The sequence below is a fragment of the Sus scrofa genome, chromosome 3, assembly GCF_000003025.6.
Source record: "Sus scrofa isolate TJ Tabasco breed Duroc chromosome 3, Sscrofa11.1, whole genome shotgun sequence".
Taxonomy (NCBI): domain Eukaryota; kingdom Metazoa; phylum Chordata; class Mammalia; order Artiodactyla; family Suidae; genus Sus; species Sus scrofa.
Window position 1 is genome coordinate 18,528,502 of NC_010445.4, and position 15,915 is coordinate 18,544,416.

The 15,915-nt window shown below is 57.0% G+C and overlaps 1 protein-coding gene and 1 long non-coding RNA gene across 2 annotated transcripts; one reads left to right on the forward strand and one right to left on the reverse strand.

Annotated features, from left to right (window-relative positions):
• Positions 2,276–4,728, reverse strand: LOC100516669. The gene is made up of 2 exons (XR_115809.4): positions 4,392–4,728; positions 2,276–2,598 (listed from the first exon to the last, which is right to left on the reverse strand). It is a non-coding gene; the product is annotated as an uncharacterized LOC100516669 (long non-coding RNA).
• Positions 4,781–14,632, forward strand: SH2B1 (SH2B adaptor protein 1). The gene is given in 11 exon segments (XM_003124516.4): positions 4,781–4,962; positions 7,174–8,201; positions 8,736–8,837; positions 9,089–9,180; positions 9,288–9,466; positions 12,200–12,313; positions 12,316–12,402; positions 12,594–12,805; positions 12,926–13,097; positions 13,565–13,664; positions 13,845–14,632. Coding segments are annotated over 11 exon segments (2,265 nt in total). The 5' UTR covers positions 4,781–4,802; the 3' UTR covers positions 13,864–14,632.

Sequence of the window (15,915 nt, forward strand, 5' to 3'; positions counted from 1 at the left end):
AACACTGGATCCTTAACCCACTGAGCGAGGCCAGGGATGGAACCCGAAACCTCACGGTTCCTAGTCAGACTCATTTCCGCTGCACCATGACGGGAACTCCCAGATCAATCCTTAAAATGTGGATCAGAAAAAAAATAAAATAAAAACAGAAACAACACAGCATTGCCATGAGCTGCAGTGTAGGTCGAAGACGTGGCTGGGATCTGGTGTTGCTGTGGCTGTGGTGTAGGCCGGCAGCTACAGCTCCAATTGGACCCCTAGCCTGGGAACCTCCATATGCCACAGGTGCAGCCCTAAAAGGCAAAAAAAAAGAAAAGAAAGAAAAGATAATCCAGGAGTTCCCAGGGTAGGAGAGTGGTAATGGACCTGACTAGTATCCATGAGGATGTGGGTTCCATCCCTGGCCTTGCTCAGTGGGTTGGGGATCCCGAGTTCCTGCAGCTGTGGTGTAGGCTGGCAGGTACAGCTCCGACTCGACCCCCAGCCTGGGAATGTCCATAGACCACCAGGGCACTCCCCCGCCCCCCCAAAAAAGACAAAAAAAGAATCCAAACGCCTCCCTGTGGTCCGCAAAGACCTGGCCCCTGCCTACCTCCTTGGCCCTCATCGAGGATGCTTCTCCTCCCTTCTCTCCCAGCCTCACTGTTGTACCTCAGGGTCTTTGCAGGTGTTCTTCCTTCTCCCTGGAATGCGCTTCCCTGGAGCTTTCCCCAGGCTTGTTCCTTCTCATCTTTCTGGTCCCACCTCAGACGTCACCTCTTCTATCACCCTCTTTTTTTTTTTTTTTTTTTTTTGCCTTTTCTAGGGCCACTCCCACAGCATATGGAGGTTCCCAGGCTAGGGGTCGAATCGGAGCTGTAGCCACCAGCCTACGCCAGAACCACAGCAACTCGGGGTCCGAGCCGCGTCTGCAACCTACACCACAGCTCACAGCAACACCAGATCCTTAACCCACTGAGCAAGGCCAGGGATCGAACCCGCAACTCATGGTTCCTAGTCAGATTCATTAACCACTGAGCCACGACGGGAACTCCCCATCACCCTCTTCTCAGTGGTCCTCCTTGATTTCTTTTTTCTTGCTGTGGCTGTGGTGCAGGCCAGCAGCTGTAGCTCCGATTCAACCCCTAGCCTGGGAACCTCCATGTGCCGTGAATGCAGCCCTAAAAAAGCAAAAAAAAAAAAAACCCAAAAAAGGTACGAAGTAAAAGGCAGTTGAGAGGCAGCCTACGTGCATTGGCCACACATGGCTTCCTACAACAGGCTACACTTTGAAGCCTGAAACCAGAGGGAGGAAGATTGGCAGACTCGGGGAAGGAGGTGTGTGTCGAGTCAGGCAGCACCTTGGTGAAGGTGGAGTACTTTAGCTGCCGGTGTTCTGACTGAGCGATGATGGAGCGAAGCGTGATTGAGAGGGGCAGGAGGTGTGGCCAGAGCACCAAGGGATGAATTTGACCTCCCAGAAAAGAGGACAAAATTAGGGAATCTCCAAATCTTGGGGCGGTGGAGGCTCCAGATGATCTCTAGAAAGAGAATCCCACGTGCAACCCTTCCGTCAGAGACCTGGGTTTTCCTTTGAAGGAAACCTGCCATGCTCAGCGCATCCCAACCTCAGAGGATGGGTCCGCAATCCAGTGTTTAGCAATCAGCCTAATCTATCCATCACAGTCATCATTGTCCATTCAGGGTTAGTTTTGTCTTTTAGGGCCACACCCACGGCACATGGAAGTTCCCAGGCTAGGGGTCCCATTGGAGCTATAGCTGCCAGCCACAGCCACAGCAGCTTGGGACCTGAGCCGCATTTGCGACCTACACCACAGCTCACGGCAATGCCAGATCCTTAACCCACTGAGCGAGGCCAGGGATCAAACCCACGTCCTCACGGATGATAGTTGGGTTCGTTAACCGCTGAGCCACGACGGGAACTCAGGGTGGGTATTCTGTCTCAACCTCCAGTGGTTTACTGAAGTTGAGTTCTGGCCCGGAGTTAGCAGAGACCCCACAAGTTAAGGACTCACTCCTCTGCCAGCTGCGAGTGAGGTCCCTCAGCCATCTGTACCTCAGGCCAACTGCCTACATCTGGGAGTTTCCCATAACCACCCTCAGGTTTGATAATTGGCTAGAACAACAGACGGAACTCTGGGAAAGCTTGTATACTTATGATGATGAATATGATTACATTTTATAATAAAGGATACAGCTCAGGAACAGCCAAATGAAGAGATAACAGGGTGAAGTCCACAATGAATCAGGACACATCACCTGACATATCAGTGTCTTCACCAACCAGGAAGCGCCACTGAGGGGCTTCAGAGTCCAAAGTTTTTATTGCAGTTTCATCACTTAAGTGGGATTGATCAAATCACTGCAATGTGATTGAGCTCAATTAAAGCCCCCTTCCTCCCTGGAGGGCAAACGGGCTCAAAATCCCAACTCTGTAATCACAAAATTGGCTTCTCTGCTGATCAGCTCCCATCTGAAGGACTTGCCATTAGTCACCGCATCAGCAAAAACTCAGGTGTGCTCAGAGGGGCTCGTGGCTAACAGACACTTCAGTCACTCGGGAAATTTCAAGTATGTGAAAAGCTCTGGGCCAGGAACCTGGGACAAAGACCAGACAAATTCTTTATTATACAAGAGATAGGCGGAGTTCCTGTCGTGGCTCAGCTGTTAACGAACCCGACTAGGAACCATGAGGTTGCAGGTTTGATCCCTGGCCTTGCTCAGTGGGTTAAGGATCCGGCGTTGCCATGAGCTGTGGTGTGGGTCACAGATGCGGCTGGGAGCTGGCATTGCTGTGGCTGTGGCATAGGCCAGCAGCTGTAGCTCTGATTAGACCCCTAGCCTGGGAATCTCCACATGCCGCACGTGTGGCCCTAAAAAGCCAAAAAAACCAAACAAACAAAAAAAAAAAACAGGCTTTAGGTGACCCAAGCTCAGCTGATGAGACACAGCCCTGTCATACCTGCTGAAATTACTGGGAAAGCTATGCTCTTTTTCTGCTAGGATTAGGAGGCTGGTAGGACGTAAGCTTGGAACTCTAACCCTAACCAGCTGGGAACCAGCCAGGTGGCTGTCTTGCTGCCTATGAGGAGCCGATCTGCCTGAGAAGAAAGTCCAGAGCAAAGCAGAGCTGAGAAACTGAGAGCAAGTTCAGGTGGACACTGTAAGCCTCTCCTCCAGCCATGCCTAATGTCATTGTATCTCTGCCTTTTAAATTCTGCAAGTCAATAAACGCCTCCTCTTTTAAACTACCTTAAATGGCCTATTACTTGCAGCTGAAAGCATCCTGCTTATCACAGGTCCCTCCCCACCCCACTCCCCCAGCCCTTTCCTAAGCAGGAAGACGTGTTTCTCCCTTTCTTATTAATACTGTGCCTTAACCAGGGTGCTGGATCCCAGCCATCTCACCTTCCCCAAACTTCCCTCCTTCAATTATCCTTTCTTTTTTTCTTTTTTGTTGTCATTTGTCCTTTTTAGGGCTGCACCCGAGGCATAAGAAAGTTCCCGGGTTAGGGGTCAAATCAGAGCTGCAGCTGCCAGCCCACACCACAGCCTCAGCAACTCCGGATCCGAGTGGCATCTGCAATCTACACCACAGCTCTCGGCAACGGTGGATACTTAACCCACTGATGGAGGCCAGGCATGGAACTCGAATCCTCATGGATACTACTCGGATTCCTAGCCACAATAGGAACTCCAGCATTTTTATTTACTTATTTTTTCCTTCTTTGGCTGCATTCTCTGGCATATGTAAGTTCCCCGGCCAGGGATCAAATCCGAGCCACCTCTGAAGATGTATGTTGTCCAGGCATATGTAAGTTCCCAAGCTAGGGGTTGAATCAGAGCTACAGTTACCTGCCTACGCCACTACCAGGTCCCAGCCGCCTGCGATCTACACCGCAGTTCGTAGCAATGCTGGATCCTAAACCTACGGAGCAGGGGCAAGGATCGAACCCACGTCCTCATGGATACTAGTTGGTGGTTCGTTACCACCGAGCCACAGCGGAAACTCTTCTTTTGGCGCTTTCATTCAGCTGTTGAAGAAGCTTGACCCAATGGCTAGAGCCAAGAGACTCCTTTATTGCTTAGGCCAGCTGAAGCTAGGTCACTGTGACTTGACTAGGATTTCATCGTGCTCATGATTTCAACAGCCCTTTACTACACCTTAATGAGTCTCCGTTTCTATATTTGGCCTTAATGTCTCTCCTGAGCTCCAGCCTATAGGTCCACCTGCCTCCTGATGTCCCACCGGCACACCCCAAACGGACCTCATTATTCCTGCGCCCATCTTCATCCCCCAGCTCAGAGACGGAACCTCCTAGAACCTCCAGGACTTTTCCTCAGAGAGGCAAGGTCGTAAGTTCAGACTCTGCCTCTCCACGGGGCCTCACCAAGGTCACCTGCATCTTTCCTCCCCCAGCTCCTTAGGGGCGGTGTCCGCGAATCCCTCTGCAGCCAGACCAGGCGCTCTAGGCTGCAATGGGCGCTTCAAACAGCGTCAACTCGCTGGTTTCCGGTACCGGCGGCTCCTCTAGCCTCCGTCAGGGCCTCGGGACTCTATTCCCCTAAGGTGCCTTGTCTACGGTTGACTGTTCCCCTTTGTCCCGACTTGTCCTTCAGAGGGCGCTCTTGTGGGAATCAACCCCTTCCTCGGGTTGCTTCTGCGATCCCTTTTAGGCACAGCTGGAGAAGTCACTGAGCCCGCCGAGAGTCACACCCTCGGAGCCCTGGAAGGGTGGCCGAGAGTGGGAGGATGGCGGAAGTGAGCGCGAAGGTGCCCTTCCCTCTCCCCGCTCTTCTCTATGGTCTCTTCCTTCGGTGACGGGGAAAAAAGGGGTCCCGGCGCCTGCGCAGAACCGGACTGGGAGCCCGTCGCGGAGGGGGGCGGGGGGCAGGGAGCGGGAGCCGCCGCCGCCGCCGCCGCCGCCGCCGCCGGAGCTAACCGCAGGGACCGAGATGCAGGTGGGACCGGAACCGGAACCCCCCTCTTCAAGTCCCTCTTCCCTCTCCGCGACTCGGGCCCGGCGCCTGCGGGGAGCCCTGGGTGGAGGCGGGCGCGGGGGGCTCGAGGCAGGAGGGGCGCCCGGCCCCGCAGAGTGCGGCAGACAGGGCTGCGGCCCCGGGGAATGGGCGGGTAGAGGGTGTCCAGGGTGAAGGGGGTCGGGTCGGAGTGGATTGATCACCGGCTCCGGAGGGTCCGAGCCTGGAGCGGAGCCTGCACCCTCCACCACCCGGCCTTCGGGAAATAGCACCACTGAGCCAAGAAGCAGGTGCACTGGGAAAATGTGTCTGAGTCCCGCTTGGCAGAAGAGAAACTGAGTCACCAGCTCAGGAGCCACAGGGTCAGCGGGCCTGAAGGGGGCTGGGTCTGCCTGTGGTGCAGAGGGTTGGGTGGGCAGTTGTGAGCTGAGGTGGCCTCTGCCTGGAGATCGGTCTCTGCACCTCTTGGCTCAGTTCCCCTGTGCTCCATGACTCTTGCATCTCCTGGCTTCTTCTCGTTGTTTTGGAACTGTCCCTACGGTTGGAGCCATCTGAGTGTGTAGGGTCTATAGGCCAAGGAGAAGGGGAGGGAACGCTGACCGTGGGTCTGAGCAGGCGTCTGAGGTTTGGGGAGATTTGCCTGAACTGCCTTCATCCCGTTGCCAGTCAGAGCTTCCAGTAGAGGAAGGGACACAAACAGAAGAGCCAGGGGTTGTAAATTCCATGCCCAGCTCTGCCACTTGGTAGGAGTTGTAAGATCTTGGGAAGGCTCTTCCTTGCACTGATTTCTCTTGTAGAAAATTGGAACCCATAAAGATAGTGATAACGGCAGTCATCTATTGTGTGCTTACTTTGTGTCAAGCAGGGACTTGTTATTTCATTTAATTCTCCCAGTAGTTCTGGGGGTTAGGGATCATTAGCTCTGTTTTATAGCTGTAACAGCAAAAGCTCAGAGAGGACATGTAATCTGTTGAAGATCACACAGCTCTTAGGCGGCCGAGATGGAATTTCATCCTAAGTCTAACTCCAGAAACTCTGGCCTTAACCCCAGGCTAACCAGTCTTTAGGGCATGCTCCCCTGCGAGAGAAGAGGAAGGCGAGAAATCCCAAGGCCCCAGCTCCCTGATATGTTGTATTTGCTTGTGGCCAGCCAAGACTTGCCCAGACCCAACCCACAGCCTGTCCTCGCCTGGTGCTGCTGCCTCTGGACCCCAGACTGAAAGGGCACCAAAGAAGTGGGATGTGGCCACTGCAGGCCTCCTTCAGGCAGTGCCTGGGTGCGGGCTCCTGGGGTCGGCTTTCCAGACGGTCGTTTTCACCATCCATCCATCCATCCTCCTTCATGAGCAAGCTCCCTCCTCAGAGATGGACCTTGGGCAGCGAAAGGCAGGGTCTCTGAGTTCTGGGACAGTGAGGGGTGGTGACTGAGACTGGGACAGTCAGGCCCCGGGGGACCAGGACTGCGCGCTGGGGAAAACTAGTCTTGGAGTTCTGAAACTTGTTCTGAGCTTCGGTTTCCTCATCTGTTATAGAGGTTGTTAAAACCCATCCCAGGGAAAGGTAAGAGGGGCGCAGGGGAGGCAATGGGATAAGCATTGAAGGGTCATTTCATTTAGAGAAGGGAGATGGGAGTTCCCATTGTGGCTCAGTGGTTAATGAATCTGACTAGCATCCATGAGGACGCAGGTTCGATCCCTGGCCTCGCTCAGTGGGTTAAGGATCCGGCGTTGCCCTGACCTGTGGTGTGGGTCGCAGACACGGCTCGGATGTGGCGTGGCTGTAGCTGTGGCAGAAGCCGGCCGCTACACCTCCGACTGGACCCCTAGCCTGGGAACCTCCCTATGCCGCAGGTGCGGCCCTAAAAAGCAAAGGAGAGAGAGAGAGAGAGAGAATTGACGTAGGAAAGATTCCCTTTTAGAGGAAGGCGCGGCCCCGCTGTCTATCACACCTGGGTAGTGGAGGGAGTGGATCCAGGAGGCAGCAGGATGGGTGCAGGCTAGACATTGGGGAGCCGGCGGATTGGCCGGGGCTTGGGGGGGGCGGGGGCGAGGCGAGGGTCCAGGGAAGGGATGGAAGTGTTGCCCTCGGAGGAGCAGGAGCGGAGATCCGAGGAGGGAGTCCGGCTCGGGGTGGGGCTCTGGCCCCTGTCCCACCTGGGCAGTGACTCAATGTATGTGCCTCTTCCTTCTGCAGCTGCTGCCGCTCACCCCGTGTCTTCTGGCCGCTTCCCTCTTTGCCGCCCCTCCCCACAGGCTCCCCCTCTCCACCTGCTGGGGGCCATCATGAATGGTGCCCCTTCCCCGGAGGACGGGGCCTCCCCCTCCCCTCCCCCTCTGCCCCCGCCCCCTCCTCCCAGTTGGCGGGAGTTCTGCGAGTCCCACGCCCGCGCCGCCGCCCTGGATTTCGCCCGCCGTTTCCGCCTCTACCTGGCCTCCCACCCTCAGTACGCGGGGCCCGGGGCCGAGGCCGCCTTCTCCCGCCGTTTTGCCGAGCTCTTCCTGCAGCACTTTGAAGCCGAGGTGGCCCGGGCCTCCGGCTCCCTGTCGCCACCCATCCTGGCTCCTCTGAGTCCTGGTGTGGAGCTCCCGCCACAGGACCTGTCCCTTGAGGGCTGCAGGGCGGGCGGGCCCCTGGCTGTGCTGGGCCCTTCTCGCTCATCTGAGGACCTGGCCGGCCCCCTCCCTTCCTCGGTCTCTTCCTCTTCTACGACCTCCTCGAAGCCGAAGCTCAAGAAACGCTTCTCCCTCCGCTCCGTGGGTCGCTCCGTCCGCGGCTCGGTGCGCGGCATCCTGCAGTGGCGGGGCACGGTTGACCCCCCGTCCCCGGCGGGGCCCCTCGAGACCTCCTCGGGCCCCCCCGTGTTAGGTGGCAACAGCAACTCCAACTCCTCCGGCGGGGCTGGGACCATTGGTCGGGGACTGGTTAGTGACGGCCCGTCCCCCGGGGACAGATGGACTCACCGCTTCGAGAGGCTGAGACTCAGTCGGGGCGGGGGGGCGGTGAAGGACGGAGGCGGCCTGGTGCAGAGGGAAGAGCTGCTGAGTTTCATGGGGGCCGAAGAGGCAGCCCCTGAGCCAGCCGGAGTGGGCCGGGGAGGAGGGGCCGCGGGGCCGACCTCAGGGGGAGGAGGGCAGCCTCAGTGGCAGAAGTGTCGCTTACTGCTTCGAAGTGAAGGAGAAGGAGGAGGAGGAAGCCGTCTGGAGTTCTTTGTCCCACCCAAGGTGAGGCCCGGAGGAGGGTGGGCGACTGGGAGCCTGGGGCTGAGCAGCCGGGGGCAGTGACTCAACCCTCACACGAACCGGGCTCACCTGGGCTTTGGAAGCCAGCCCAAGTCAGGAGTTCCCGTTGTGGCCCAGCGTGTGACGGCACGGACCCAACTAGTATCCATGGGGATGCGGGTTTGATTTCTGGCCTCGCTCAGCCGCTGGAGGATCCGGCCTTTGCCGTGAGCTGTGGTGTAGGTCACAGGTGTAGCTCGGATCCCGCACGGCTGTGGCTGTGGTGTAGGCCAGCAGCTGCAGCTCCAATTCGACCCCCAGCCTGGGAACCTCCCATGCCGCGGGTGCGGCTCTAGAAAGCAAAGCACAGCAAAAAAAACAAAACAAAACCCAGCTCCTGACTCTGGGCAGGACCCAGAAAGTAGCATTGTTTGTCTGACTCCCTTAGCGGGTGGGAAGAATGACGGCTCTCTGAGAGCAGGGAAGTGGGTCTCTGCACACCGGAAACCGGGATCTCGTTCCCTCTCCCCGACCTAGGCGTCTCGGCCTCGCCTCAGCATTCCCTGCTCCACCATCACCGACGTGCGGACCACCACTGCCCTGGAGATGCCTGACCGGGAGAACACGTTTGTGGTTAAGGTAGGGGCCCCGGCTCCCCTGCCCGCTCGGAGCACTTGTGCTGGGGAGAGAGCTCTTAGCACCTTGCTGGAGCAAGGGATGCTGGTGGAAGGGGGGCCACGTGTGCCAGATGCCTTGAGGGTGTGTCCCCGGGGCGGCAGGTTTTCAAGGGGCGCGCAGCAGGGTTGGGGGAGGTGTTCTGGTTGCTGTTAGGGGTGAATTAAGGCCTCGAGACCTGGAAGTGGCCTGTGGGCCTCCTCTCATCCCCGTAGGTGGAAGGCCCCTCGGAGTATATCCTGGAGACAGCTGACGCCCTGCACGTGAAGGCCTGGGTGTCTGACATCCAAGAATGCCTGAGCCCAGGGTGAGGAGCCCAACTTCTGTCAGTCGAGGGGCCCAGGCAGTGGGGGTGGGGACGTCCCTCCCCGCCTGGTGACTCTCCTCCCAGCGCCCTTCTCCCTGTCTCCGCAGGCCCTGCCCTGCAACCAGTCCCCGCCCCATGACCCTCCCCCTGGCCCCCGGGACCTCATTTCTGACAAGGGAGAACACAGACAGCCTGGAGCTGCCCTGCCTGAATCACCACTCAGAGAATCTGCCCAGCCAGGGGCTGCTGCTGGGGCCCAGCGAGAGCAGCGACCGCCTGTCGCAGGGTAAGGGTGGAGCCAGAGAGCGCTGCGAACCTCGGGACCCACCGCGCCAAGACCCCAGGCCTTCAGGCCCGGGCCCTCTCGGGCTCTCCTGTGCACCCCAGTCCTGCTCCTCAGCTACCGAATGGTTGACTTTTGTCCCTAAACATGCCAGGCCACAGCTTAGCGTTTAGAACCATCGCTGCCCTACACGAGCCCCAAGCCAACTCCTATCCAGCCTTCTGTGCCCAGCCTTGTCACTTTTTCCATCAGCCTTGGGCCAGCCACCATTCTGGCTAGAGATGATGGTTCTCTTGTCCAGGCTTCCAGGATGCTCCATACCCATCTTTGCTTTCCCCCTGCATCTCTGTGCACCTGTTGATGGTACTAGATTTTCTTTGGATTGCACTTTTATTTTTATTTATTTTTAATTTTTAATTTTTTTTTTATTTTTTGTCTTTTACCTTTTTATAGGGCCGCTCCCATGGCATATGGAAATTCCCAGGCTAGGGGTCTAATCGGAGCTGTAGCCACCGGCCTACGCCAGAGCCACAGCAGCTCGGGAGCCGAGCCGAGTCTGCAACCTACACCACAGCTCATGGCAACGCCAGATCCTCAACCCACTGAGGAAGGCCAGGGATCGAACCCACAACCTCATGGTTCCTAGTCAGATTTGTTAACCACTGTGCCATGATGGGAACTCCCCTGGATTCTACTTTTAAATATGCCACCCACATTCCTAAACACAGAAAGACATGTCTCCCTGGCCCCAGCTCACTTTTCTCACCTCTACTGCACCCTTTCCTTCCGATCCTCTGTTCTGAGCTTCAGTTTCACTGTGCCCAGCACACAGGCTGTGTTCCATGGGTAAACAAACGAATTAAAGAATCTTAGCGCCAGAATGGACCTTACAGGTCATCAGGGCCATCTCCTCACTTCTCAGGCAGCTAAGACCAAGAGGAGAAATGGCTTTTCTGAGGTCATCTGAGAGTCACTGACAAAAGACAGAGGCCATGCCAGCTTGATGCCTGAGCCACAGTTGGCATTCTACACTCCGTATTTACCTGTCATCTGAGCACTACCTATGCATCACCTACCAATAGGCTCAAGCCGACTGCTCAGCAGACATTCAGGAATTCTCTAGCGTATCCCTGGCCCTGTGCTAGGCCCTGGGGCGGGATGGGGAACCCAGGGTGGCCCCATGGGCTCACCATCTAGCTGAGTTGACAAGACATCACTCCCTCTAAAAAGCAGAGCCTGGGAGTTCCCATCATGGTTCAGCAGAAACAAATCTGACTAGCATCCATAAGGATGCAGGCTTGATCCCTGGTCTTGCTCAGTGGCTTAAGGATCGGCGTTGCTGTGAGCTGGGGTGTAGGTCGCAGACGCAGCTGAGATCTGGTGTGGCTGTGGCTGTGGCTGTGGCTTTGGCTGGCAGCTACAGCTCCCCTTGGACCCCTAGCCTGGGAACCTCCATGTGCCAAGAGTGCAGCCCTAGAAAACAAAAACAAAAAAGCAGAGCCTGTGCTTAGTGTGCTCAGAGCTGCACAAGCAAGAAGCCTGGGAGCTCAGGGAGGAAGAGAATTCGGGGAAGTGGGCTAGACCAGGAGTCTGCACAGGGGAGGTGAGAAGAGCATGGCTTGGAGGGAGCTGATGGCGAGAGCAGAGACTGGAGATGGGGGGAGCCCAGGAGATCTGGAAAGGTTAGGTGGGGTAAGTGGGCTGCAACAGAGGACACAGGAGAATACAGGTTAACATGAAGATCAGTTTCGTTAGGTGGAGGGGATTCTCGGAAGAAGGATCTTTGATGCCTCTGAGGGTTGGGGCTTTGTTCTGTAGGCCAAGAAAGGAGGCCTTTTTGTTTTGTTTTGCTTGCTTTTTTTTTTTTAGGGCCGCACCGGCGGCATATGGAGGTTCCCAGGCGAGGGGTCTGATCGGAGCTGCAGCTGCCAGCCTGCGCCACAGCCACAGCAACGTAGAATCCAAGCCGCGTCTGCAACCTACACCACAGTTCATGGCGACACCAGATCCCCAACCCACTGAGCAAGGCCAGGGATCAACCACATCCTCGTGGTTACTAATCAGATTCGTCTCCAAAGTACCACAACAGGAGCTCCGAAAGGATCCCTTTTTAACGTGAGAATATTTGAGGGATTTTTACCCTCCCCCTGCCCCACTTCAACAATGGCTGTAACTTCAGCTGTTGATTCAGAAAAGATACAGGCACATTTGGATTCTAGGACCTTGTCAGAATAACTGCAGTCCTTCTGCAGTGTGTGAAGCACAAGTTAGGAGCTATTGATAAAAAACCATCAGGGCAGAGTTCCCGTTGTGGCACAGTGGTTAACGAATCTGACTGGGAACCATGAGGTTGCAGGTTCGATCCCTGGCTTTGCTCAGTGGGTTAAGGATCCGGCATTGTGGTGCACTGTGGTGTAGGTCGCAGACATAGCTGGGATCTGGCATTGCTGTGGCTGTGGTGTAGGCCAGCAGCTACAGCTCCAATTCGACCCCTAGACTGGGAACCTCCATATGCACCAGAGCGGCCCTAGAAAAGGCAAAAACACCAAAAAAAAAAAAAAAAAAAAAAAAAAAAAAAATCAGGGCTCACTGCCTGAAGAAAGATCCAGCATTTCAGCCAGCTGACTGCCAGTGCACACAGGGTAGCCTGGCTGGGAGGGAAGTGGGCCCAGGCAAACCAGCCCTCCCCAAGAGTGGCCTTGAGTTCTCACCTTTGCCCTCCTCGTTCCTTTCCAGGGGCGTACGGGGGCCTCTCAGACCGCCCCTCGGCATCCATCTCCCCCAGTTCCACCTCCATCGCCGCCTCCCATTTTGATTCAATGGAACTGCTTCCCCCAGAGTTGCCCCCCCGATCCCCATTGAAGAGGGACCCCCAGCAGGGACGGTTCATCCCCTCTTGGCCCCCTACCCACCCCTGGACACTCCGGAAACAGCCACAGGTACCAGAGGTGTGAGTGTGTGTCTGCCTCCAGGCCTGTTCGCCCACTCCCCGACACTCTTGTCGAGGGATCTGAGCTGGGGGGCTTGGGGAGAACGGAGGGGGTGCGACCTATGACGGGAAGGCAAGGCTCTTCTTCTCCCAGGACGGGGGAGGCTTCCCTGACATCCCTTCCCTCTCTCCTTCCTGAAGGGTCATTCCTGTTCCAGGGGGAGCCAGAGGGAGGCGAGGGGGACCAGCCCCTCTCAGGGTATCCTTGGTTCCACGGGATGCTCTCTCGACTCAAGGCCGCACAGCTAGTGTTGGCTGGAGGCACCGGCTCCCACGGTGTTTTCCTGGTACGTCAGAGCGAGACGAGGCGGGGCGAATATGTCCTCACTTTCAACTTCCAGGGCAAGGCCAAGGTGAGTGACCGAGAAGGCTCCGTTGTGGGCAGCGAGCCCGCGGGTCGCGTGGGGGGATGCCACCGTCGTGTGACTGGTGGGGCCTGGGCTCCTACTTCAGCCCGCTCCTCCTGCCCTCAGCACCTGCGTCTGTCGCTGAACGAGGAAGGTCAGTGTCGGGTCCAGCACCTGTGGTTCCAGTCCATTTTCGATATGCTCGAGCATTTCCGGATGCACCCCATCCCTCTGGAGTCTGGAGGCTCCAGTGACGTTGTCCTTGTCAGCTATGTCGTGTCCTCCCAGCGACAGCAGGGTGAGCAGAGCAGGTCTGCAGGGGAGGAGGTGCCCGTGCACCCAAGAAGTGAGGAGGTGTGTGTGCCAGAAAGGCGGGCCAGGGGGGGCTGGAGGAGGAGGAGAGGCTTGGCCAGGGAGACTGGGGTAGACAAGGGCCCAGGGTGTTGGGGTTTCGCAGGAAAGGAGTCCATGGGGGACACAGGAAGGCAGAGCGCTCTGTGCTGGAGCCGGGAGGAAGTGGAGAGCTGGGCTGGTGCATTCCCATTCCATGGACCCCTCTGTTCCATCATGCGTCTGTCTCCTGGATCCATCCTCCCCGGCCTTGTCTCTGCCCTTCACACAACCTCGCCTTGGGCCTGCCCTTCCTGGGGATGCTCGGTCTGGTCCCCCTCCCTCCTCCCCTGGTGTCTGATGTCCCTGTCTGATCTCTCCCTTTTCCCCACCCCGACGTCCCATCTGTCCCCACGTTGCCCCTCCCCCCCCCAGGCCGGGAGCAGGCTGGGAGCCATGCAGGGGTGTGCGAGGGAGATCGATGCTACCCCGATGCCTCCTCCACCCTCATGCCCTTCGGAGCGAGTGACTGTGTGTAAGTGTGGTCCTCCTCTCACCGCCGCCCATGATCCATCTTCCATGGATGGGGGGTTGCTCAGGAGACGGGATCCGGGGGAGACAGCACACGGCTCCTGGGGGGACGAGTGAAGGGGAGGCTGCTACAAGAGCTTGCCTCCCTCCACAATCAGTCTGTCTTCTTACTCTTTCTATCCAGAACCGAGCACCTCCCATGACCCACCCCAGCCCCCTGAACCCCCTTCGTGGACAGATCCCTCACATCCTGGGGCAGAAGAGGCGTCGGGGGCGCCAGAAGTGGCGGCAGCAGCAGCCACCGCAGCCAAAGAGAGGCAAGAGAAAGAGAAAGCGGGCAGTGGAGGGGTCCAGGAAGAGCTGGTCCCCGTGGTTGAGCTGGTCCCCGTGGTTGAATTGGAAGAGGCCATAGCATCAGGCGCGGAGGCCCAGGGAGGCGCTGAATCTGGTGGGGCCCCGGGGGGGACCCTGATGGTGCAGCTCCAGCAGTTACCACTAGGGGGCGATGGAGAAGAAGGGGGCCATCCCAGAGCCATAAATAACCAGTACTCCTTCGTGTGAGACACCCTCCCCCACCCTTTCTGCACTCTTCTTGCTCCCCAGCCCTCAGTTCCTGAGACTGGAGCTGTGCAGGGCCATAGAGGAGCCGTAGGCATCCCCTCCCCACATGCTTCCTGACCCTTGACGGCCAAGGGCAAATATGTTGGTACAAAAAGGTTCAAGAGCCCTGATAACTCCCCGGTTCATACACTACAGGTGCCCCGGTCCCCTGGGCAGGGGATTCAGGCTCCATTACCTCCCCAAGGGGCTCTTATGGTCAGCCCCACCCCTGGGGGCCATTTCCCCATAACCACCCCTCAGCCCAAGGAAGGGTGAGGGGGAAGGGCTGTCAGTTATATTAAGGTGGTTGTTGTTGTTGTTTTAAACAAAATGGAGAAGCATAAATAAATAAAAGGGTTTATCTCAGTTCCATCACGATGGCCGTGGCCAGTGTTTGTCGTGGAGGCTGGGACAGGCGGGTCAGGAAGGCAGCCCACTTGGTGTTGTGAGCTCCAGTGCTGAGAGGCTGGCGGCCTTGGTTAGGTTGAGTCCCTGTTGCCCCCCCTCCCCAGGCTTGTAACTGTCCAGTTTTTGTTTGTTTGTTTTGGTTTTTTGTTTTTGTTTTTTTTTTGCTTTTTAGGGCCACACCCAGGGCATATGGATGTTGCCAAGCTAGGGGTCGAATTGGAGCTGCAGCCGCCAGCCTACGCCACAGCCACAGCAACACCAGATCCGAGCCATGTCTGCGACCTACACCACAGCTCATGGCCGCCAGGGATTGAACCCGAAACATCATGGTTCCTAGTCAGATTCGTTTCCGCTGCACCACAGTGGGAACGCCGACCGTTCAGTTTCTTGAGTGGCACCAGCAGAGTCAAACAGTGCTTCTTGGGTCTCCAACCAAGTTCTTTAATGGGACATGACAGTGAACAGCAGGATTGATGACCCACAAGGCCCCTTCCTGCTCGGAATTCTTCAATCAAGGGTCCCTATCCCACAGTAAAAGCAGGCGGAGAGAGGTGGGCGGTGGGGGGCGGGGGGCGGTGTGCTGAGTGTGGTGGTTGTGTTGGGAGAGGTGGGGTTTTTTTTGTCTTTTTAGGGCCACATCCGTGGCATAAGGAGACTCCCAGGCCAGGGGTCAAATGGGAGCCACAGCTGCCAACCTGCACCACAGCCACAGCAATGCCAGATCGGAGCCGCGTCGGCGATGTACACCACAGCTCACGGCAACGGCAGATCCTTAACCCACTGAGCGAGACCAGGGATGGAACCTGCGTCCCCATGGATGCTAGTCAGATTCGTTTCTGCTGAGCCACTATGGGAACTCCACCTGCTGGGAGAGTTTTAAGGTGGCAGTGGTAGCCTGGCTGCAGAAGGGCCCGGGGCAGGCTGTCTGTCCCCCTTTTCAGAGCCTAAGCTGGTGACTAGATGATAAGGAGCAGCGCCGCTGGCTTCGCCTCCTGCCTTTGTTTCTCATTTGCTTTGTGCCCGGGGCAAGGTGTGTAGTGCCTCCAGGTCTCGATATCCTTACCTGTAAAATGGGAAGCTTTGGAGTTTCCGTCGTGGCTCAGTGGTTAATGAATCTGGCTAGGAACCATGAGGTTGTGGGTTCAATCCCTGGTCTTGCTCAGTGGGTTAAGGATCTGGCATGAGCTGTGGTGTAGGTTGCAGACGATGCTCTGATCCCGTGTTGCTATGGCTGTGGTGTAGGCTGG